This window comes from Lemur catta, chromosome 3 (assembly GCF_020740605.2).
Source record: "Lemur catta isolate mLemCat1 chromosome 3, mLemCat1.pri, whole genome shotgun sequence".
In the NCBI taxonomy this organism is placed as follows: Eukaryota; Metazoa; Chordata; class Mammalia; order Primates; family Lemuridae; genus Lemur; species Lemur catta.
Genome location: NC_059130.1, coordinates 31,957,425 through 31,983,536, shown reverse-complemented (window position 1 = coordinate 31,983,536; position 26,112 = coordinate 31,957,425). Strand labels below are relative to the sequence as shown.

Genomic DNA, 26,112 nt, shown 5'->3' with positions numbered 1-26,112 from the left:
AAGGATATGACCTCAAGCTATTAAAAACGCTGTTAGTGTTTAAGTCTTTTAATGTTGTGGAGTATAAGGTGGATAAAATCATTTTTGCTGAGAGTCTATAGCTTTTATAGGCCAAATTAGAGGCTTAGTCAAGAAATGGGCTCAGAGAACCCTGGCTAGGGTTTGATCAGGGAGAGAATCTTTGTTAGGGAAAAGCCAGCTACACATTTACCCCTACACAAGTAGAAATAGGATATCAATTGGAGGGAAAATAGCAGAATTGGTGGAGATTTTTTAAGGACAGAGAGTATTCTAGTCCACAGAAAAGAAGTGATTGAAAATGAAATAGAGAGGGGTGGAAAATTTAATTAAAAAGATAGTGGTTATTTAGCTCATGGCTACCTTATAGAGATTTAGAAAACCTGAATAAACCTATAGTCATTAAGCAAATAAAATTATTGGTTAAAATCTATCTATAACAATCAATAACACCAACTCAAAAATTAAATTATTAAAAATCTATACACTACAAACAAAAAATCAAGCTCTCGTAACTCAGTTTCCAAAAAAGAAAATCTTTAAGGAAGAGATTAAGAGACAGAGAATGAAAAACTTGGTTGCAAAACCTTGAAGATGTGGATGGAAGTGAGAAAGTGAAAAATTATTTAAATCTTTCACAGTACATATTATAGTTCATAAGTACAGTTTTCACATTTACTATCACATTTGATTATTACTTTCATATGAGGAAAGTAATATTTTCTTTATAGTTTTTTATTTTTAACTGATAATAATTGTATATATTCATGGGGTATAATATGATGTTTTAATACATATAAGCATAGTGGAATGATCAAATTAGGCTAATTAACATATTCATCACCTCACATGCAGTACTAATCCATTCTTTGTGGTGAGAACATTTAAAATCCACCCTTTTGGCAATGCTACAATCAAACACTCTATGAGGTAGCTAATGTCACAAAAATATTAATAGCTGGAAGAACAACTAGGATTTAAGTCCAAGATTATGAGGCAGGGCTCTTTTCAAAGCGAGATAGGACTAGAATAAATAGGAAACTGTAGTGTGCGAGAGAAGATAAAACTACTATAGATGAGCAACAGACAGGATTAGGAGTCTTTCTTGATGGTATTTATGTCCTCAGCCTGTCCCTGCCCTCACTCTCTCAGAGTCCAAGAATTCCAGTCACATTTTAGAAGGTCCTATCATAATTGGAGGGTATACACTATATACTTTCTCCCAAGTCACACAATAGAGGAACCTATTTGAGCCTATAGTTCCCATACCAGTTGTTTTTACTGAAGACAATTATTGCTTTGAAAGATAGTCAATCCCAATTTGGACTGGAAGTTGTAGTGAATCAATAGGTAATGAGGACTACTGGCTAAAGAACTTGCTGTATGTTAGTTCCCTTCCTGAGAGAGCAATTTGGTGACCCCAGGAGGTTTGCTCAGAAGGCCCAGGGGCTTCTCTCTCTGGAAAGAATCCAGGTCATGGGAGAATGTTTTATAGCTTGACTTACTCCCACAGTTTCCATCAAAGTGCTAAACTTCAACTCCTCCAGGCTCCAGGAGTGGCTGGATATAATACCGCAAAAGAGAAGCAGGAAGTGAGCAGGGAGTTCTCTTTCATCTCCGGACCCTAAGCAGTGGCTAGACTCCCAGGGCCAAGCCCTGGCAGAGCCCTCCCCACCATCAAGCTCCAGGTAAGGACTTTGTCAGGCAGGCATTTTCATCCTCATGTTCTTTCCTAGCATAAGCACTGGAAAGAGACCTAGAGCATTCAGACATAAGGAGAGGTTTTGAATAATGAGGGCCCACAAAATACATCATTCAGAACACAAAACCTATTTTTTTTTAAAAAAGATATCTTTTTTTTCAAATGCTATCTCCAAAAATATGGGTTTAAACTTAGCAAATTGGCTATGCTTTTAAGTAACTGTGGACCTTGACCATCCACCAAGTTGTCCACTGGTTTGTGGAGTTACCAGATCCCCTTTCTGGATCTCAGTTTCCTTTGTTTTGCAAAACGAAGACATTGAATAAGATGATCTCTAAAGTTGTTTCCCCCTCGTCATCTTAAACAAAGAATATGTAGAAATCATAATACACACCTTGGGTGAGGAATGCTTAATTTTATATAGATTCCATTAAGCAAGACAGCTGAGTTACAGAACGGATTTTGCAGACCAAAATGAGTTATGTTAATCAGGGAAGATATTTTATGTCTAATTGTAAAGGTGGATACTCCAAAGCATGCTGTTGACGGGAGCAGCAGGGAGGGATGGAATTGAAATGTTGACCTCCCAAAGCATTTACTGGGAGGGCTGTACTCTGGAGGTGAGCCAGGGAGAGCAATAGTACTTTGAGGGTTGCCTTCTTGTTAGGACTTTCATGTCTCAACTTGCTTCCCTGTCTGTCTATGCTTCATAGTCTAGGGACCTGAGTTGTGAGCAATGGACACAGGGAACTGGAGCCAGGTGACAGAATTCATCTTCTTAGGCTTCCCCCATCTCCAGGGTGTCCAGACTTATCTCTTTGTCTTGCTACTTCTCATTTATCTCACTACTATATGGGGAAACCTGCTGATATTCCTGGTGGTCCGCTTGGACTCCCGGCTCCACACTCCCATGTACCACTTTGTCAGCATTCTCTCCTTGTTAGAACTTGGCTACACTGCTGCCACCATCCCCAAGATGCTGGCAAACTTGCTCAGTGAGAAGAAGACCATTTCGTTCTCTGGCTGTCTCCTGCAGATCTATTTCTTTCACTCCCTTGGAGCGACTGAGTGCTATCTTCTGACAGCTATGGCTTATGATAGGTACTTAGCCATCTGCTGGCCCCTCCACTACCCCATCCTCATGACCCCAGCCCTCTGTGCCAAGATTGCTATTGGCTGTTGGTTGGGAGGCTTGGCTGGGCCAGTGGCTGAAATTTCCCTGGTCTCGTGCCTCCTGTTCTGTGGCCCCAATCGCATTCAGCACATCTTTTGTGATTTCCCTCCTGTGCTGAGCTTGGCTTGCACTGATACATCTATCAATGTCCTAGTGGATTTTGTTATAAATTCCTGCAAGATCCTGGCCACATTCCTGCTGATCCTTAGCTCCTATGTGCACATTCTCTGCACAGTGCTCAGAATCCCCTCAGCTGTGGGCAAGAGGAAGGCTTTCTCCACCTGTGCCTCCCACCTCACTGTGGTTCTCATTTTTCTATGGGAGCATCCTCTTCATGTATGTGCGGCTGAAGAAGAACTACTCATTGGACCATGACCGGGCCCTGGCAGTGGTCTACTTGGTGTTCACATCCTTCCTCAACCCCTTCATTTACAGCTTGCGCAACAAGGATATCAAGGAGGCCATGAGGAGGCAGCTAAAGAGGATAGGGGTCCTGAGGTGAGCCAAGGCCGCTACCAGGTGCAGGCCAAGGCCGGGGCTGAGGACACGGGGAACCTATGGATCAACGGTGGCCAGAGACGACACACCAAACATTCAGTGCTTTTCTACCTGGGAAAATGCTGCCTGACTTTTCAGTGTTACAGCAACCTTTATGCTGTCTGCTGGAACCACATTCAGCTTTGAGACAAGAGACCAGAAAAGGTACACTTTCTCTCAACATGACGTAGTGCAGTGATTCTCAAATCTCAGATGTTTGTGTACTGCACTTAGTACCTGTCAAATCCGTCTGACTTATATTTTTTCAAATATACTAGATTTAATTTAACATATTTAGTCATGTCCTAAACAATAATATGTGTTAAATAAAATTTAGAACAAGTAATGAATGTTTTTTCATGTACCACTTATAATCACTTTATGTGGAAAAGACTGGTGTAGCACAGAAAAGCGTGTTTTTTGAAACCACATGTATACTGGATTCAAATCCTATTTCTTTCAGTCACTTGTTAATTACATAATCTTTGGAAAGTAATTTAGCCTCTCTGAGTCTTAATTCCATCATTTGATAACAATATTTTCTTGAAGATCATTTTGATAATTAGCAATAAGATTTGTAAGCCACAGTATGCAGTGTCTGGCATACAGGTGATATTAAAAAAATGTTATATTTATTTTTATTTATTTTATTCTTCCCAGACCTCTCATCACTCCTTTTAGTCTTAGAACAATATCTAGCAAAATATAAATAAACAAAAATCTTCCCAGGTACTTTTCCCCAAAGGAAAGGAGTAAACCATTCAGAGAGAAGAGTTTTAAAAAGAGCATAGTTTGTCACATTTTGTTCTGACAAGTTTTATGTGCATGTTTTAGTGTTCCTGATATCTATACTCAGCATAAAGCATGCAAGTATAGAAGTTGAGTCAGTGCCAGGAAAAAAGATAACTTTTTTCACTGGACCACTTTGTTATTTCATTTTAGCTTATCATTTCCTGAAACATGAAAAATATGTACAAAAATAATCCTAAAATTTAGCACATAAGAAACCTGGGATACTTCACTTAATAGAATGGGTTCTAACTCTCCAGGAGAATAAAAGGGATTCTATATCACCGTTATTTCTTATAGCTGAGTAATACTCCATGGTATACATATACCACATTTTACTGATGCACTCATGAATTGATGGGCATTTGGGCTGTTTCCACATCTTTGCAATTGTGAATTGTGCTGCTATAAACATTCGGGTACAGGTGTCTTTTTTAAAGAATGACTTTTGTTCCTCTGGGTAGATGCCCAATAATGGGATTACTGGATCGAATGGTAGGACTACTTGAATCTGTCTAAGGTATCTCCATAATGCTTTTCATAGGGGTTGCACTAGTTTGCAGTCCCACCAGGAGTGTATGAGTGTTCCTCTCTCTCCACACCCACACCAACATGTATTGTTTTGGGACTTTTTGATAAAGGCCATTCTCACTGGAGTTAAGTGATATCTCATTGTGATTTTGATTTGCCTTTCCCTGATGATTAGAGATGTTGAGCATTTTTTCATATGTTTGTTAGCTATTCTTATGTCTTCTTTTTTTTTTTTTATTTCAGCTCATCATGGGGGTACAAAAGCTCAGGTTATATACATTGTCCATGTCCCGCCCATCCCCCTGAGTCAGAGCCTCAAGCGTATCCATTCCCCAGATGGTGCGCAACACACTCATCATGTAGGCATACACCCATCCCCTACCCTTACCCCCCGTCTCAGTCTGATATCCAATTGGTATCCTTCCCCGAGGTGCATTTAGGTGATGATCAGGGAAACCAATTTTCTGGTGAGTACATGTGATGTTTGCTTTTCCATTCTTTGGATACTTCACTTAATATAATGGGTTCCAATTCTCTCCAGGAGAAGCAAAGAAATGTCATATCACCGTTATTTCTTATAGCTGAGTAATACTTCATGGTATACATATACCATAGTTTACTAATCCATTCGTGGATTGATGGGCACTTGGGTTGTTTCCACATCTTTGAGATTGTGAATTGTGCTGCTATAAACATTCGGGTACAGGTGTCTTTGATATAGAATGAGTTTTGTTCTTCTGGGTATATGCCCAATAATGGGATTGCTGGATCGAATGGTAGGTCTACTTCAATCTGTTTAAGGTATCTCCATAGTGCTTTCCACAGGGGTTGCACTAGTTTGCAGTCCCACCAGCAGTGTATGAGTGTTCCTGTCTCTCCGCATCCACGCCAACATGTGTTGTTTTGGGACTTTTTGATAAAAGCCATTCTTACCAGAGTTAAGTGATATCTCATTGTGCTTTTGATTTGCATTTCCCTGATAATTAGGGATATTGAGCATTTTTTCATATGTTTGTTAGCCATTCTTATACCTTCTTTTGAAAAATTTCTATTCATGTCCTTTGCCCACTTTTTGATAGGGTTGTTCAATTTTTTCTTACTGGTTTTCCTGTGTTCTAAATAGATTCTTGTTATCAGTCCTTTATCTGATGTGTAGTACGCAAAAATTTTTTCCCATTCTGTAGGTTGTCTGTTTATTCTCGTGACTGTTTCTTTGGCTGTGCAGAAGCTTTTTAATTTAATCAGGTCCCAAGAATGGAAAAATAAGCACCACATGTACTCACCAACAAATTGGTTTCCCTGATGATCCCCTAAGTACACATTTGGGAATAACACCAATTGGGTATCAGACTGAGGTGGGGGGTGGGAGGAGGGGATGGTGGTATACCTACATGATGAGTGCGATGCACACTGTCTGGGGAATGGACACGCTTGAAGCTCTGACTCGGGGCACGGGTGGGACATGGGCAATATATATAACCTGAACTTTTGTACCTCCATAATAACCTGAAATAAATACTATAAAAAAAAAACCCTCAGAGACAGGTGTGGTGGTATCTGTCTGTAATCCCAACTGCTCAGGAGGCTGAGATGGGAGGGTTATTTGAATCCAGAAATTAGAGGCTGATGTGCACTGTGACTGTTCGTGATTGTGAATAGCCACTGCACTCCAGCCAGGGACACATAGTGAGGCCTCATTCCAAAAAATAAATAAATACCTCTCAAATTTATAATATACTCATCCCTGATGCACAAGAATTTAATTGTGTATGCAAATGGACTGCGTAATCTTTGGAGGGGTGTTTAAAGGGCTGTTTAATCATTTGCTTGTTAGTTATAACTCTATGGTGAATTTTTTTTTTTTTTTTTTTTTTTTTTTTTTTTTTTTGAGACAGAGTGTCACTCTGTTGCCCGGGCTAGAGTGAGTGCCGTGGCGTCAGCCTAGCTCACAGCAACCTCAAACTCCTGGGCTTAAGCGATCCTCCTGCCTCAGCCTCCCGAGTTGCTGGGACTACAGGCATGTGCCACCATGCCCGGCTAATTTTTTTTCTATATATATATTTTTAGCTGTCCATATAGTTTCTTTCTATTTTTTAGTAGAGACGGGGTCTCGTTCTTGCTCAGGCTGGTCTCGAACTCCTGAGCTCACACAATCCGCCCGCCTCGGCCTCCCAAGTGCTAGGATTACAGGCTTGAGCCACCGCGCCCGGCCTCTATGGTGAATTTTATCAAACATACATGATGGTGAGAATGTTATATTATTTTGTAAGGGGATAATTCATTTTAAGTAATTTTCCAACAGAGCAAAACTCATGAAATACTCAAATTAGTTGAAATAGAAACAAATATTGACTAAAATTAAAAATGTGAAACCCATTAATAATTTCAAAAGTGTGATCAGATACAGGTTTAAGTGTATATTTAGTTCATTTTACCCAATCAATAGGCAATAAAGATTTTCATAACATATTTGTGAGGGTGTCAATTGAAAAAAAAATAAAACTGGGGATTTAATTATGAACTAATTTTATGACTTATTTATGCATCTGAATATCTACCATGAGTAAAGGATCAAATATTAACTATAAGAAACCTTTGAATTCTGTACAGCTTCCTAATAAAATCCCAAAGTATTTTCACTCCTACAATGTTAAAGATACATATCCATCCATCCATCCGTCCATCTATCCAATTCAACATGTTTATTTATCTCTTATTATATATCAGATAAAGTGCTAAGCCCTAAAAATTGTGATGAAAAAATAAGATATGTCTAGTTCATACCCTTAGGGTGTTTTAAAGGAGTTGAGGATATAGATATTAAAATTACAATTACTTTTTAATTTGTTATAATTAATTTTTAATTTGTTATAATTAATTGATTATAATTATGGAAATTACTAATAAGCTAAACATGTGTTCTCTTCTTGAGGAAATGATTTTTAAACTAAAAACTGAACAATAATTCAGAATTAGCCATTTTACGGAAACAACATAGCAATAATTATATCTATTTTTTAAAAAATGTAAATTTAGACCTGGAACTTCTTGCCAAAACTATAAAGCAAATAAGAATGAGGGACTCTGAATGAAGAAACGAAGTCTTTATCCTCCCAGGTTAGGTTTCTCTAGTCTTTAAAATGTTCAGGGAAGAAAAGGAAAATGAGTAAGAGATGAAAATAACATTTTGGAAGATTAACTATAAGTTATGGATCTGGAAACAAAACAGGCAGTGGCAGTCAGGAGGTTGGCCCCTGAGGGGCTGCAGAGGCAGGTGTGGAGAGTAGCTCTCACCTTTAAAAAGGTGGAAAGAAAACACATAAAATGGGAGAAAATATTTGCAATGTGTCTAATAAGGAACTTGTATCTAGCATATACAAAAAATTCTTACAACTCAATAATAAAAAGACAAGCCAATTAAAAAATAGTCAAAGAATCTGAAAAGACATTTCTTCAAAGAAGATGTAGAAATTCCAATAAGCACATGAAAAGATGCTGGACACCTTTAGCCATCAGGGAAATGCAAATAAAAACTTCAATGAGATAACACTTCACATCCACTAGAGTGATTAGAATTAAAAAGTCTGATAATTACACCTTGTTGAAGACATGAGGAAATCAGAACACACATGCACTGCTGGTTGGAATGTAAGGCAGTGCATCCACTTTGGAAAACAGTCTAGCAGTTCCTGAAAAGATTAAATGCAGAATTACTATATGATCCAGCAATTCCACTCTCAAATATATACTCCAGAGGACTGAAAATATATGTCCCCACAGAAACTTGTACACTGGATGCCTATAGCAGTATTATTCATAATAGCCAAAAAGTGGAAATTACCATAGTGCCTATCAATGGAGGACTGAATAAGCAAAATGTGTCTGTCTATACAATGAAATATTATTCACCCATAGAAGCAATGAACATGAAACCTTGTAAGCATTATGTTATGTGGAAGAAGTATGCGATCACAAAAGATCACATATGACATCATTCATATGATACCAAGAATAGGGAAATCTACAGAAACAGAAATTAGAATAGGGGCTGGGAGTTGGGAGGTGCAAGTGGATAAGCGGGTGCTAACTGAAGAGTACAGGGTTTTGATATTTTTTGAGGTCATTAAAATTTCTAAAATTGTGGTGATGTTTGTGTATATCTGTGACTATATTAAAAATATTGAATTGTACATTTTAAATGTTTGAATTGTATGTGAATTATATCTCAATAAAGCTATTTCAATAAGTGGGTCTGACATTAGGCTAACCTGCTTATAAATATTTGCTTTTAAAAAGTATTGCATTAAGCTATATGGTTTTATAGGAATCTGTGGGCTTGAGAAATGGTCGAACAGTCTCACTAGAATCCAGCCAAGTTGTCCACTGGTTTATTGCCTGGATTGATTATATTCTAAATCTCTCTGCGAACACCATTTTTGGTGTGGAGAACGAGTGGGTAGATGGCAGATGGGGAATGAAGGAAGGGAGGGAGGAAGGAAGGAAGGAAAGAAAGAAAGAAGGAAGGAAAGAAGAAAGAAAGAAGGAAGGAAGGGAGGAAGGAAGAAAAAAAGAAAGAAAGAATCTCTTAAGTCTACAGATGACGCATTCAATGATTAGCCAAGCCATTTACAGCTCTGTCTTACAAATTCTAGCTTATATTGTACTAAAATAGAAATCAAAGCAGAGGGGAAGGCTTAAGGTATTTTCAGATCGTTTTTGACCATATGTCCTGCCCCGGGCACGTACATGGCTTTCCACATTCTCTAATATACATGAGTGTTTTTGAATGCTTAATTTCCTAAAGAAAAGATTAGAGATTTTCTTTCCAGGCTTTCAGGGCTCTATGGTTTGCCTCAACTGTAATCTTTTGCCCTCAGGGGCAGCAGGTGTCCAAAGGCTTTACCATGTTTTCACAGAATGCTCACATGTGTGAGTTCTTAGGTGAAAACAAAGACAAGTACTTTGTGTCAGTCCATCAGGTATCCCCCAGACAGGCTGGAGTAAAAAAGCACAATTCTTTGAGAAAAAGGTCTATTCTGTTCCTTTTGGAACCAGGTAGGAGGGTCCCACATTGGGAATACAGGCTGCCATCTTCAAGACCACTGTTGAGCCGGGGGTGAGGTGGGCAAGGGCAAGTAAAATTTCCAAAGCTTTTCTGTCATTATAAAAGTCACCCTATTCTTGATTCAGCATTTGCTTGATTGCCATAATCCTTTGACTGTTTTCCAGAGTTCCAACAAAGTTGATTCCGACAATTTTTGCTGAATTTTTTGGCTTGTGAAGAAGGAGAGGCTCTTAGCTCTACCTGCTCTGCCACTTTTACTGATATCACACCTATGATTTAAAAGTGCTCATTATGTAAAATATAAAAAGTAAAGTTTTGTTTAAAATTAACCATTTATTAAAATGGCTGATAATGTTTTACATTTTTTCATGGGTTTATTTGCCATCTGTATATTTTCTTAAGTGAAATGCCTCTTCATGTCCTTTGCTCATTTTCTAATTGGACTGTTTGTTTTGTTTTGCTGTGGTAAGAGTAATTAACATGAGATCTATTGTATTAATAGATTTTTAAGGGTACAGTACATTATTTTGACTATGGGTGCAATGTTGTACAACAGAGCTCTAGAGCTTATTCATCTTGCTCACATGAAATTTATGGCTGATGTTTAGTAACACCTCACGTCCCCTCTCCTTAGCCCCTGGTGACTGTCACTGTACTCTTTGATTCTATGAATTTTACTGCCTTATATAAGTGGAATAATCAGCATGTCTCTTTCTATAACTGGCTTGCTTCATACACTCATATATAATGCCCTCTAGATTCACCTGTATTGCCACAATGACATAATTTCTTTCTTTTTTTATAGCTGAATGGTATTCCATTATGTATTTATACCACATTGTCTTTATCCATTCATTGATAGACTTGAAAAACTTAAAAATAAAACTACTGGGCAGGGCACCTTGGCTCACGCCTGTAATCCTAGCACTCTGGGAGAGTGTGACAGGAGGATCACTTGAGATCAGGAGTCCGAGACCAGTCTGAGCAAGAGCGAGACCCCATTTGTACCAAAAATAGAAAAAATTAGCTGGGCATAGTGGCACATGCCTTCAGTCCCAGCTACTTGGGAGGCTGAGGCAGGAGGATTGCTTGAGCCCAAGAGTTTGAGGTTGCCGTGAGCTAGGCTAAGGCTGTGGCACTCTAGCCCAGGCAACAGAGCAAGATTCTGTCTCAAAAATAAATAAATAAATAAATAAATAAATAAAAATAAAATAAAATAAATAAATAAATAACATAAAAGTACTATATGATCCAGCAACCCCACTACTGAGTATATAACCAAAGGGAATAAAACCCATATGTTAAAGAGATATCAGCACTCCCATGTTCACTGCAGCATTATTCACAGTAACCAAGATATGGAATTAACCTCTGTGTCCGTTAACAGATTAATGGATAAATAAAATGTAATACACACATACACAAACGGGCACAATGGAATTTTTAAACAAAGGAAATCCTGTCATTTGTGATAACGTACATGAACCTGTAAGACAGTATGATAAGCAAAATATGCCAGGAGCAGAAAGAAAAGTGCTACATGACCTCACATACATGTGAAATCTAAGAGTCAAATTCACAGAAGTGAAATGTAGAGTGGTAGTTCCCAGGGGCTGAGGGTAGGGAACATAGTGACCGCACAGACACACCAAAAGATAACTATGTGTGGTGATGGATATGTTAATTATAATACCTTGATTATGGTTACCATTTCACAGTGTTTACATAGATTAATACATCATGTTGTACACTGTGTGTGTGTGTGTAATTTTTATTTCTTAACTATACCTCAATAAAGCTTGGGAGAAAAAACTTGGAGAAGAGGAAAGAAATAGGGGTAATGGGTACTGAGAGGAAATAAGATTTCCCAAATATTCTTTGAATGTAGTTTTGATTTTGGAGATAAATACATATTTACAAATTAAATTGGGAATACATTTAATCTAAAATAAAATTATCTAAAAATAGGAAGTAAAAAACTGAAGGAAATGAACTTAACTTTATTGAGCCGATAATATAACCACAGAGGGAAATAATTATTTTACAGAGTTTAGAAAACTATTTTTTTCTGAACATGTGTAGTGGTGTATATTCTAAGAACAATAGAAAATTAAAATTTTATTTAGTAGTCTTATTTTCAGAAGTTGTAGCATTGATATTTTAAAAAACTATTTTATTTGTATTAATATTTTAATATAAATAATTATGCTAATAATGTTAAGAAATAATTTTTCTGTAATAGGAATCAAGATACAAGTATAAAATCAAATGTCAAATGTTAATTTTTTAGAATGTGATAATGGGATTATGGTTAGTTGAGAAGATGTATTTGGGAGCCATCTACCTACAACCAACTGAACTTTGACAAAGTAGACAAAAACACATTAGGGAAAAGATGCCCTATTCAATAAATGGTGCTGGGAAATTTGAATAGCCATCTGCAGTAGAATAAAACAGGAGCCCTATCTCTTATCATATACAGAAATTAATTCAAGATGGATAAAAGATTTATTTTATTTTATTTTATTTTATTTTATTTTATTTTATTTTATTTTTTTATTGAGGCAGAGTCTTGCTCTGTTGCTTGGACTAGAGTGCCATGGCATCAGCCTAGCTCACAGCAACCTCAAACTCCTGGGCTCAAACGATCCTCCTGCCTCAGCCTCTTGAGTAGCTGGGACTACAGGTGCGTGCCACCACGCCTGGCTAATTTCTTCTATTTTTAGTAGAGACAGGGTCTCACTCTTGCTCAGGCTGGTCTCGAACTCCTGAGGTCAAGCAATCCTCCTGCCTTGGCCTCCCAGAGCACTAGGATTACAGGTGTGAACCACCGTGCCTGGCCAACATGGATAAAAGATTTAAATCTAAGGCATGAAACCATTAAAATTCCAGTAGAAAACGTAGGAAAAACTCTTCTAGATATCAGCCTATGCAAAGAATTTATGACTAACACCCAAAGGCAAATACATAAGCAACAAAAATAAATAAATAGGAGCTTCTATAAACAGAATGGGAGAAAATATTCACAAACTATACATCTAACAAAGGGCTAGCATCCAGAACCTATAAAGAACTCAAATAAAACAGCAACAAAAACAACATGACATCAAAACATGGGCAAAAAACATGAGCAGAATTTTTTTTCAAAAGAAGATAGACAAATGGCCAACAAACATATGAAGAAATGTTCAACATCACTAATTATTAGGGAAATTCAAATTAAAATCACAATGGGATGCCACCTTACCCATGTCAAAATGGCCATTATTATAAAGTCAAAAAACAACAGATGCAGGCATGGATGCAGAGAAAAAGGAACGCTTATACACTGTTGGTGGGCCTGCACCCTATTATAACCTCTATGGAAAAGCAGTATGAAGATTCCTCGAAGAGCTAAAAGTAAACCTATCATTCAATCCAGCAATCCCCCTACTGAGTACTTACCCAAAGGAAAATAAATAATTTTATCAAAAAGACACTTGCACTTAAGTATTTATTGTAACACAATCAACCTAAGTGCCCATCAATTCATAAGTGGATAAAGAAATGTAGTACTCCACACCATGGAGTGCGACTCAGACATAAAACAGAATGAAATAATGTTTTACACAGCAACTTGGATGCAACTGGAGATCATTATCCTAAGTGAAGTATTTTGGGAATAAAATAAACAAACACCACATGTTCTCACTAATGAGTGGGAGTAAGCCATGGGTACACATGGCACAAGAAGATGTAAAGGACATTGGAAACTAAGAAGGGGGAGGGTTGGAAAGGGGTAAGGTATAAAAACTTACCTATCTGGTACAGTGAACACTATCCTGGTGGTGGGCACACTGAAAGCCCTCTATTGAAGCAGGACACTTTGGTTAAATGTTTAAGCAGAGGCTGGATTACCTTTTTTCAAATATGCTGAAAAGGAAAAATAACTAGCTGTCTTCTAAGGTAACTTCAGCTTCAGAAGAAATGGGGAAAATAGCTATTCTCCTACACCGATGACCTTAAGGAAAAGCAAGGACACCACTTACAGGGGATGCTCCTATACTGAACTAGGGCTGGGGCTAAGAAGACATCAGGGAAGATGCCTAGGAATAAAACAATTAAGAATCTGGATAGACTTGCTATCTTAGTTCGGCTCCTTTGAATTCTGCCTCCACCTAGGTGGCAAATCCTCCCTCTTTTATTCCTTTTGTTTCTGCTGCCTTGGGCTTATATGTGTACTGCTTGTCATTGACATCAAAGGCTGCCCCTTTTCTCACTGTTTTCTTTGTTCTCACAAGTATTAATCTACCTTTTCTTTCAGCCAATCCAACCTGTCACTGAGTTGGTCCACTAGCCAAGAACAAATCTTGGTTCATCGACAGATAATTTGCAGAATCCTATATGCTAAGTGTTCTGACATTCAGAAGGATGAGGAAACCTTTTTCCTGCTGTGCACCCTTAATTAGTCTACTGGGAGATGTGGGGCAAACAAAATGACATTAACAGCATGAAAAACAAAAAGATAGAGAATGAGTTATATCAAAATAAAGGCTGTTATTGGTTCTGACATCAGTGCCAGGGATATTAGTGGGAGGAATCTTTCTTGAAGATTGCAGCAAATTAGAGCAAGGTTGAGAAGAAGGAGGCAACGGTGCTAAGAGTAATCATTCTGAGCTTTAGCTTTAAAGATTGAGGATGTCCTTGTGAAAAGAATCAATGTGCAGGGTTGAGAGATAAGAGGATAGCAAAGGGCATACATTCAAAGAGGTTTAAAATGCAAAAAAACAAACTTTGGAAAGTTTAGAGGAAATGAATAGCCTAAAATCTGGGAACAATGAGTTTGTAGTATCATCAAATCTCATGACAAGGAAAACAGCAAATTTGATGCTCTTATTAATTGCAGCAATAATGATTCATTAGACTCCAAGGCCTCCAAAGGCCAAGACCACTTATATGACAGTCACTAAATGAGTCCTCTGCACCTACAGAGTGCCTGATGTAGAATTACTACTCAAACTTTTTCAAAATAAATAAACCTTGAAGGCCGGAGGAGTAAACCCTTTTGCTCTGTTACATATAATAATTAGTGATCACATTTGCCACTGAATATCATATTTGCTTTGTAACTCTTCTTAGATTTAGTCATTAGGATGAAAGCTCTGTGAAGTAGGTACAAGGTCATGGTCAATAAGGACCTGGCTTTGGAACCAGACATAATTAAGTTTCTGCCCTGGTTTTCTAATAATTAACTCTGTGTACTTGGACAAGTTATTACAACTCTACATTTCATGTTTCCCATTTGATAAAAAAGGTTAATATTAATTTCATAGAATTTCTATGATGATAAATGAGACAGCTTATTTAAGGTCCTTAGCATAGGTTTAGACATTGTTAAAATATGTTAGCTTTTATTAATGTCAAAGAGTCCTAGGACTAGAAATGATGTTAGTGATCATCCAATCCAGCTATTCCAAGTCTTACGCGTCATCGGAATTTTGGGGGATATTTTGAAAAATGTAAATTACTGGGCTTCATTTTCAGATTAAAGTTCTGATAATCAATTAGCTTGAGAAATTACTGACCTAATGCAACTGCATAATTACAGACTAGGAAACTGAAGGCCAGGAAGGAAATAGATCATCTAAAATGGCAAAACTTAATATGGCAGAAAAAGCTCTAAAATATGGTCCCTGAATCTCCTAGTCTAATAGTTTTTCCATAATACTACATCCTGGAAGTTCACAGAAGAAAGGACTATTGACTCCTTGGACTCACTGAGAACTCATCAGGCCTAAGGAAACTTTTAGGGAAAGAAGTTTGTATAATTTAGTTTCTTGAGCATCATGTAGTTTAAACAAAATTATGTATTTACTGGGGAAAGAGAGTGCAGTAAAGTACCTGAAGCTAAGCCTGAGCTCTGTCACTAACTGCCTATGTGGCCCTTGGTAAGTCATTAAACTTCTTTGAGCTTTAAATTCAACATTTAAAAAATACTGATGTATGACTTCTTTACCTTGGGGTATTTTAAATTTCCAGATTTATAGATGTCAACTTATTTTAAATACCAATGGGCTACAGAAATATAGATGACTATTATTGTTATTAATTTTTGTGAAACTCCTTTGGGTCTAAAATTCTGTAACACATCGTGTACATGATTAGTCCATGGTTGCCAAAATCGTTTGGGAATTAAACAAGCTAAAAGTGGAGAAGCCTTCTCTCTACCATCAAGAAATGATTTATTTATATGGAATATTGAATAACAGGGAAATGTATAGCTGGAAAGGGAATTGGAGAAAAGCTAACAGTGGTAATTTTTGGAACTGTCTGTCATGCCTCTTCTATCCTGCTCTCCAGCCTTACCAGTGTGTGGGGTCACAGAAGAAAAGGGCAGACCCCAGCTACTAGAGTTTGAGGAGGAAGCCAACCTGTGCTAGAAGCAGGGGAATCCACCTATACTGCTTCAACTATCACAAGCATGGTAGGAGCACTGATGTAAACAAGGTATCCAGTTATCACCCATGACCTGAACACAGCAGTTTATTATTCTTTTTAAATATAATAAAGCAAGTAGCTATGACAATAGAAAAAGGGGATAATCATAGACAAGATAAGGAACAGTGAAATTCTGCATTTCCAAGAGGCTTTTCAGAGTTTCCAGGATATAGATCTATTTCCCTGCCCCGCCAGCCTTCTTTTTATGGCACAAAAGCCTTTCTATAGCCTCTTTCATGTCTTTGTTTCTCAGGCTGTATATGATGGGGTTGAGGAAGGGAGCAAGGATAACAAAAGTGACAGCAATTGCTGTGTCCCAAAACACTGAGTAAGTGGCTGAGAATTGCAAATACATCACAGCCACACTGCCAAAAAATAGAAAGAACACAGCAAGATGGGCAGCACAGGTGGAAAAAGCCTTGTGACGGCCCTCGGCTGAGGGCATCCCCAGAATCACCATGATAATCCGGACATAGGAGAGGGCAATGACCAGGAAGGAGGCCAGGATCTCTACCGCATGGATGGCGTCCACAATGACCACCAAGGATGTGTCTGTGCAGGCCAAGCTCAGCACAGGGGTGAAATCACAGAATATCTGGTGGATCTGGTTGGAGCCACAGAAGGGCAGGGTGGCAATCCATGCGATCTCAGGGAGCACAAGGAGAAAGCCACAGAGGCAGGACCCAGCTGTCAATTGGATACAAAATTTGGGAGTCATGATGGCTGGGTAATGGAGAGGATTGCAGATAGCGATGTACCTGTCGATGGCCATTGCTGTCAGGACACAGCCCTCTGTGATGCCAAGAGAGTGGAAGAAGTACATCTGCATGAGGCAGCCAGCCAGGGAGATGGTCTTTTGCTCACTGACTAGGCTGCAGAGCATCTTGGGGATGGTAGTGGTGGTATACCAGATCTCCAGGAAGGAGAGGACACTGATAAAGAAATACATAGGGGTGCGCAAGACTGTGTCCACCTGGATGGCAATGAATATCACTAGGTTCCCAGTTATGATAAACCAATAGATGAGAAGCAAGGGGATAAAGAATAAGAGGCCACCTTCATGAAGATGTGGGAACATGGAGAAGAGGAACTCAGCCACCATGGTCTGATTCCCACTGTTCATCAACTGTGTCATCTGTAAACAGAAAAAAGGATACAAAGAAACTCCTAGAATTGGAATGTTGATTACATATTGAATATTGCTTCATTCCTTTCTATAATCAGTTACATCAACTGATTCTGGAATCCTAAACAAGCCAGTTAGAAGTATCTCTTCAGCTGTATCCCATGCTTGAAACATCTGAAATATTTGCTTTGGGATCCCTAAATGAGCTTTTGGGTAAATATCTTCAATGGACGTGAAGAATACACAAAGTAACACACAAGTTTAACTCTCTGGAAATAATTTTTGGAGGTTAAAAAAATATTTTTCTTTAATTTCTGAGTCCTTTTCTTCACTCCTTGTTCTTCTGTGTTTAGCCTTAAAATTTATATCTTAGTTTTCAACTGTCCTCTAATCCTGCTCTTCAGAAAAGTTATTTAAAAAAAAAATACAGAGACATTATCAGGAGCCCTTCTCCCCAAAATTATTTATATTGCTTTCCCCATCTTTTGAAGCACTGATATCTATTAATAGTCTGAGGCTGGCTAAAGACTTCATCTTCATAGCCCTGTCTTTTTTCTGTTGGTTGCAGAGTAGCATTCTGTTTCTCATTGGATGACAAGTCAGTAAATATTTCTCTTTGCATCCTCCGCTTTCTCTGTAACTCCCCCTTCTCCTTCTCTATCAGTGGTTGGTATTGATAGTTGCTCAAACCAAGAGTCTCTCCAGAACCACCTTGTACCTGATGAGTTGCCATTGATTGATTTCTGGACAAGCATGTAACTCCATTTCCAAACATCTTATCCTTTCTATGAAGGCCACATCTAACAGTCAAAAGAAAAAACTCAATCTGAATTAAAAAATAGCATTTTTATGATAATTATGGCTGTCTTGGGAAAGAAGTGTCGCAAAAATCAGCTGCAATTAAAATCAGACTAGCATCTACCTGTTGGAGTGAAAAGGCAACTAAAATTTTTGCAAGGCTAGCTAAAGTCAGTGACAGCAGTTGCATTACCTCTCACCTCGAGTATTTTAACATCTATTTCACTAGTCTTCTTACCTCTGAGGAGTCATGCTACAGATGAATATTCCTAAGCATGGCTTTTACTGCGTCTCTTCTTTTCAAACACATTCAAAGATAAAGTCCAAAGGTCTTAGCCTGATAATCATTGCCTTCTCTAATCTGGTTCCAATCAAGTTTTGGAGCCAAATATCCTCCTATATACTCAGCAGCTCAGCCAAACAGGACCAATGTCTTGCATTTCTATTTTGCTTATGCCATTCCTTCCCTTAATTTTCCTGATTTCCTCCTATTGGAATCCCAGCTGCCAGTGTCCACTAAAGGTTCCCGTTGTCATGGAAGTCTCACTGATCCCCACTGCCAGTAGTAATCACTCTCTCCTCTGATCCTAAAAGTGCTTTATTTTCTCTTCTATAACATCTAATACATTCTTTCTTGAATTTTTTTTTTTTTTTTTTTTTTTTTTTTTTTTTTTTTTTTGAGACAGAGTCTCACTCTGTTGCCCGGGCTAGAGTGAGTGCTGTGGCGTCAGCCTAGCTCACAGCAACCTCAAACTCCTGGGCTCGAGCAATCCTCCTGCCTCAGCCTCCTGAGTGGCTGGGACTACAGGCATGTACCACCATGCCCGGCTAATTTTTTCTATATATACATACATATATATATGTATATATATATATGTTTTTAGCTGTCTGTATAATTTCTTTTCTATTTTTAGTAGAGACGGGGTCTCGCTCTTGCTCAAGCTGGTCTCGAACTCCTGAGCTCAAACAATCCGCCCTCCTCAGCCTCCCAGAGTGCTAGGATTGCAGGCGTGAGCCACCGTACCCACCCTTGAATTTTAAATATTTAAATATCAGCATTATCTCGCCCAAGTAGACTGAAAGAGGAATCATACAGGAGAAATGAAATAGTGTTATTGAAGAATTCCCATGTAATGGTCATGATGCTAGGCACTTTAGATATTTTACTTCACAAATTTTTATCTCATTTATTTCTACCTATAATAGAGAGATTGTTACTATTGTTTTACAGGTAGAAATATTGAGAACCAGAGAAGAGAAATAACTTGTGCAAATTCACATAGCTAGGATACAAAGCAATAACTGGGGAGCCAGGTCTATTAGTCTTAGAAGTCCACTACTATTCTTTATGCCACAGTGGGAAATATAGGTCAGGATTCATCAGTCATTCTGTTTTCTCTCTGAGTGCCCCTGTGTATCTAGGACTGTCCTGGGTGTAAGGTGAGAGATCTGATATGACTTCTTCACGACGTCAAATGCAGATTCAGATAAGTGCATTTTAGACCAGGAAAACTAATTTCTAGAGAATGCTCTTTGCCTTTTGCCTTAAGCTTTGAGGAAGAAAGATAGGAGAGACAGGCTTTGGAAGGGAATAGGCAACAGTGCTCAGCAGAAGTGCAGAGCCTACACTACCAGAGGAGAGGTGTGAGAGATCGGAGGTGTCCTCTGACTAAAACATCCACTTCTCTGTCCTTTTTATGTTTGCATTTTCTTACCCTACAGCACCAGAGAGTGGCCATGCTGAGTGGTCATCAGAGAGAACATCAATGGACAGAGCAGGAGACATAGACTATGAGAAAAGGCAAGAAAGTCAGTGCTAAGTGGCTGGTGAAACAGAGTGACTACTTTGGTGCTCTAAGCTTGGGGTCCTTCTCAGTAATAAAGTTGATTCATTATTCATCATGCTTCCATTTACTCACTAACACTTGAATAGACATTATTCTTGCTCTGGAAATATTAAATACATAAAGGACAAAAATATATCCTAGAATGATTTGGCAGTGCCCAAGGAGCTCAGCTGAAAAATATTCTTTATATAGTGAAAAAAAAGATGGAATTAGGTTTGAATTGGAAAAAAGCAGTAACTTGCTTTATGATTTCCCAGGAATCCACAATTCTTTGGGCTTCGGTAGAATTTTAATGTTAAAAAGACTTTAGATATTATCTGTATCTTCATCCATTAGATGAACTATTTTCTTTCTAATGTTCCTTTCAGATTTCATGTCATCTAATATATTCTTTTGGGCTTTATCCTTGAATGTATTAGAACAGAAGAGGGGCAGTAAACGCAGTGCTTGAGCATGTTCATCTGTAGCATGACTCTTTAAAGTTAAGAAGACTAGTCAAAAAGATGTTAAAATACTCAAGGTGAGAGGTAATACATACCGCTATCACTGACTTCAGTTAGCCTTGCAGAAATTTTAGTTGCCCTTTTACCCCAACAAGTAGATGCTGATCTGATTTTAACTGCAGCTGATTTTTATGACACTCATGTCTCTACTTTACTCATGTAATGAAGTTCTAAAAATATGGGATTTTACTATGAAAGACTAGGGCAACAGCTGGGTTCTGAAGAGTTAAGGATATAGGGAAAGTACTGGGCAGGTACAGTAGCAATGAAAGGCAGGTTAGAAATCTCAACTGGCTGATGCCCTGTCAGTAAAAGTCATTAGCACTTACCCTGACTGAGACCACGAGAACACTCCTCAGAATCCCTGAAGCCACCTGTGTCTTCTCCTAGTTTTCACTGAGGTTATAGATGTCTCTGAAAGTTCTTCAGGGGATATCTAGAATGGAAAGATTGTCTTTCCTGGGACTTTCTCTTCAGATGATGCAGTATCTAAAGGAAAATGGTGCCCTCCAGGGGACAAATTAGGGAAAAGTGTTACATAGTAATTAAGCATTCCCCAGGGTCAGGTTTCAAAAGCTTTCCTGTGGCTGTATAACTTTGTCTCTCATAGGGGGTCATAAAGCTGAGTACCCCAGCCCAGCGTAGCTGTGGCTGTCAGTATAGAATTCAGTTAGGGCCACAATTCTCTGCAGTACACGATCAATAAACACTCTTTTCCTCTCTGCTTCATTCATTTCTCACTATGATTTCCATTCCCTCTGCTGATATAGTAATAATAATAACAATAAATATATTTTAAATGTTTTTAATACAGATCTCATTCAATCCTCTAATTATACCTCTACTGATCATTCCTAAATGTATATATTCCATGACTCCATCTTTTCTTAACTTCCAGTGTCATTTCACAGGACTTGGTTCATCCAAAAGGAAGGAAGATGAAGGACCTCTCTGAGCATTTGCTCACATCTCTAACTCCACTCCCTACTCTGTGCTCTGCCTTATACCATAAGTCTCGGCAACCAATCTGCTTGTAGCTGCAATCTCACAATGCTGTTTGGAAGCATTGTTTTTTGTTTTTATTTTTATGCTCTTCCCTTTTCCTGAAATTTCAATCTTACTTTTCTTCTCCCCAAACAAAATACATGAACACACTTCACCTCTGTACATCTAACTACTGTTTTAACATTTGGCACATCATAATCTCCTTCAAGAAGTCTTTCCTGATCCCTAGGCTGCTTTCAGGGTCCCTCTTTTATGGTCCCAAGGCAACTAGCGCAGTGTATGTATCTGTTGTTGCAATTGTCTAGTTATTTGTTAAGATTATAAGAAATTTAATGATTATCTATGAGTATTCATTCATATTTAGAGCTCCAGTGCATAGCCCTGGGACTTACATAATCTCAGGTAATGTATGTTTAATAGAAGGGGATCAACTAAGGTTTAGAAGTGATACTACACCATCTATGTTTATAGAATATTAAATAAACACACGTTTGGTTTGAATCAGAGGGCTTGTAGAATGAAGTAGAGGAGAGACAGCATTGGAGGATAAGGTTGAGCAGAGTGTGGAGGTCTTTGAATGTCAGACATTAGGATTTTTAAAATATATTTTACATATAATATGAAATCAGTAGATAATTTTTGAGTGGGGATCAATACACAAAATTGTATCTTAATGATATGTAGAACACATTAAAGCAGAGAAATTATGAAAGTAAGAAGTATCATTAATTCAACTAGCATTTACTGAACAACTGTCAGACATCAGACCCTATTCTGCAATAGTCTGGAATAAAAGGCTAAAATAGGACTGTAAGAATAAAATTAAAGATAAGAGATGGGAGTGATTGTGGATAAAGGATTAATAGGACTTGATGCCTGACTATATTTGGGCCATGATGGAAAGAAGAGCATTAAACATGACAGATTTGCAAGTTTGAGTTAATTTGTCAAATGTCACTCTTGGCAGATATAGGCCTGGCAAAAGCAAAAGGTAATGGGGCAATTATGAGAAGATCAGTTATAGATATGTTATCTTGAAAATGAGAGGACTTTTAAGTAGAAATGTCCAATTGTCATTAAAGATGAAGAACTGGAGTTGAGAAAAGATGACAAGTCTATGGACACAGATGTCTGTTATTTAAGTAGAGATTGTAATTAAACTGTGAGAATATATTAGATAATTGAAAAAGAAAATATTGAAAGTGAGAAGAGATTGGAAGATTACAAGTGGTATGTAGGAGAGAAATGGGACTAATAATTAACACCTACCATTTTACTAAATATGTGCCAAAATAGGCTAAGCCATTTTTATATTTCATCTCATTTCATCTTTTCAGTATTCCTGTGGTCCTTATCATCCCCACCTCAAAGAGGAGAAAACTAAAGTTTAATGACTATGTATCTTCCCCATAGTCATGTGGCTAAGAAAGTGGCAGAGCCAGAATTTGAACGTAAGTTTATCTTACTGATTTATCCCAAAGTGTTCAGGAAACTAAGAGAGCAATGGCAGTCCTATAGCAAAGAAATCAAGGGAGAGAATTATAGGAGCAAAGAAATGTTTAATGAGTTGGGAAATGGTCTGGATTTTACCATTATTATTTCTAATACTTATTGTCTAGAAACTAATACATCTAGGGACTTATATATGTATAATATATAAACTTACATATATTATATATGTGAATAATTATTAAGGAAAATGAGAATTAAGAAAACTACATGATGAGTGCCAGGCGCACTGTCTGGAGAGTGAGAACGGACGCGCTTGGGACTCTGACTCGGGGGGATGGGCAGGACGTGGACAATGTATATGACCTAAACTTATGTACCCCCATGATGAGCTGAAATAAAAAAAAAAAAAAAAAGAAATAACAATTAAATTTTGTGATTAAGGTAAAAAGACATTCTATAATAAAGACATCTGCGCTCAAATGTTTATGGCAGCACAAGTCATAATTGCAAAGATGTGGAAACAACCCAAGTGTCCACCAATACATGAGTGGATTAAGAAAATGTGGTATATGTATGCCATGGAATACTGCTCAACCACAAAAAACAATGCTGATCTAGTACCTCTTATATTATCCTGGATAGAGCTGGAGACCAACCTTCAAAGTGAAGTATCACAAGAATGGAAAAACAGACACCACATTTACTCACCATCAAATTGGTACTAACTGATCATCACTAAGGTTCTCACATGGAAGTAATATTAATCAGGTGCGGGACAGGTGGGAGGGGGGTGGTGGTGGGTAAACTCAATACTAATGGGTGCAGAGTGCACTGTATGGGGGAAGAGCATGCTTATAAGCTCTGGCTTGGGCAAGGCAAAGGAATTATATGTAACCAAAATGTTTGTACCCTCATAATATTCTGAAATTAAACAAAAATAAATAAATAAAACAATAAAAATAATGTAAATATTTTAAATAAATAAATAAACTTTGTGATTAAGGGGTTATTGGCAAATGTGGAGTACATATAATTTTAGTCATGAAAGCTTCTATATAGATTGTAGAGTATGAAAAAAGTATTATTAAAAATAAATTAGTCAGTGTGGATCACTTTCAAGAAGGTTGATAATAAAAGGATGGGAGAACTAGAGTTGGTAATGTAATAAAGGTTACTTTCCCTAAGATATAGTAAATATGTGCATATTTGAAAGTGAAAGGAAGAAGTTAGTAGTGAAAGAGGAGGTAGAAATACCAGAGAATAGAGATAATAAATGGAGAAAGTGAAAGATTGGAAGGTATAATGAATGCACACATAGAGGGAATGGTCTTGGAAAGAGAAAAGATAAAAGTATGGTTGGGTATTTTTCGATATTTTGACATAGAGAAACAATTAGGGAAAGCACCCAAACAACTTTCTGATGTGAGTTGGAAAATCACTATAAATAGATGTCACAAATCAATATGAAATTTAAAAATCTGAATAATACTCTTTTCATTAAGTGAATTATTAAACTACTTTTTTAAAAGGACAGCATCAGGCCACAGTAGCTTACCTATGCTCTTTATCAAATAGTAAAGGAATAAAAAATTATAAGCTTATTAGAACATTTAGAGACTAAAAAGCAAACACTCCTGCATTTTATAGTACTATATTCTTGATACCAAAGCTAGACAAGAATAGTATAAGAAATAAATGTCATATAAAATTATACTCGTAGTCATGAATGCAGAAATTGTAAATATCAAAAAAATTTAGTGGTATATTAAAAATCTATTAAGTTGCAAGTCCAATATAAAATTTATTCCAAAATATATGTTTGGTTAACATTAGATATCTATTAACATTATTCATCACGTTATATGATTAAAGGGGGAAAACTGCACTGTCACGTCAATAAATGCAGAGAAAATATTTCTTACAATTCAGCCTTTATTGTGATTTTAAAAAAAGTCTTAGCACACTAGGAGCAGAAGAAAATTCTTTTTAATACTAATAAATCATATATTTTAAAAGTCATAAAATCATACTTGATGATTAAATATTAAAAGTATTCTTTTTTATTTCAATTAGATTTAGGGGTACAAGTGGATGTTGTTACATCAATGAATTGTATAAAGGTGAAGTCTGGGCTTTTAGTGTACCATCACCAAACAATGTACACTGTACCCAGTAGGTAATTTTTCATCCCTTACCCTCCCCTCACTCTGCCCCCTTCAATTTCTAATGTCCATTGTGTCACTCTGTATGTCCCTGAACACGCATAACTTAGTTCCCACTTATAAGTGAAAACTTGCACTATTTAGTTTTCCATTCCTGAGCCACTTCACTTAGGATAATGGTCACCAGTTCCATGCAAGTTGCTGCAAAAGATATTATTTTGTTCTTTTTTATGTCTGAGTAGTTTTCCATGAGGTGTGTGTGTGTGTGTGTGTATTTGTCTATATATATACCACATTTTCTTTAACCATTCATCGGTTGGTAGGCACATTGATTCCATACCTTTGCAATTGTGAATTGTGCTGCAATAAACATGTGAGTGCAGATGTCTTTTTGATATAATGACTTCTTTTCCCTTTTTAGATTCCCTGCAGTGGGATTGCTGGATCAAATGGTATATCTCCTTTTAGTTCTTTGAGAAATCTCCATACCATTTTCTATAGAGGTTATATTAATTTACAATTCTACCAACAATGGATAAGCATTCCCTTTTCATTGAATCTGTGTCAACATCTGTTTTTTTTTTTTTTTTTTTTACTTTAATAATAGCTATTCTGACAAGGCTAAGGTGGTATCTCATAGTTTTAGCCTGCATTTCACTGATGATTAGTATTATTGAATTTTTTCATGTGTTTATTGACCATTTCTACCTCTTCTTTTAAAAAATATTCATGTCGTTTGCTCACTTTTTAATGAGGTTCATTTGTTTTTCTTGCTGAGTTGTTTGAATTCCTTGTAGATTCCAAATATTAGTCCCTTGTCAGATGTATATTTTGCAAATATTTTCTCCCTTTCTGCAGGTTGTCTTTTTACTCTGTTGATTCTTTCTTTTGGTGTGTAGAACCTTTTTAGTTTAATTAAGTCTCAT

General features: G+C 37.3%; 2 protein-coding genes across 2 annotated transcripts; one reads left to right on the top strand and one right to left on the bottom strand.

The window, feature by feature from the left end:
- Positions 1-2,456: 2,456 nt before the first annotated feature.
- On the top strand, positions 2,457-3,396 carry LOC123634642 (olfactory receptor 6N1-like). The gene is given in 2 exon segments (XM_045546379.1): positions 2,457-3,206; positions 3,208-3,396. Coding segments are annotated over 2 exon segments (939 nt in total).
- A 13,028-nt stretch (positions 3,397-16,424) lies between these two features.
- LOC123634641 (olfactory receptor 6K6) lies at positions 16,425-17,596 on the bottom strand. The gene has a single exon (XM_045546378.1). The coding sequence runs from the start codon at positions 17,426-17,428 to the stop codon at positions 16,469-16,471; it is 960 nt and encodes a 319-aa protein (XP_045402334.1). The 5' UTR covers positions 17,429-17,596; the 3' UTR covers positions 16,425-16,468.
- Positions 17,597-26,112: the final 8,516 nt, after the last annotated feature.

What these genes read in the sequence shown, in the direction of transcription:
- LOC123634641 (XM_045546378.1), bottom strand. Translation starts at nt 17,428, where the DNA reads ATGACACAGTTGATGAACAGTGGGAATCAGACCATGGTGGCTGAGTTC.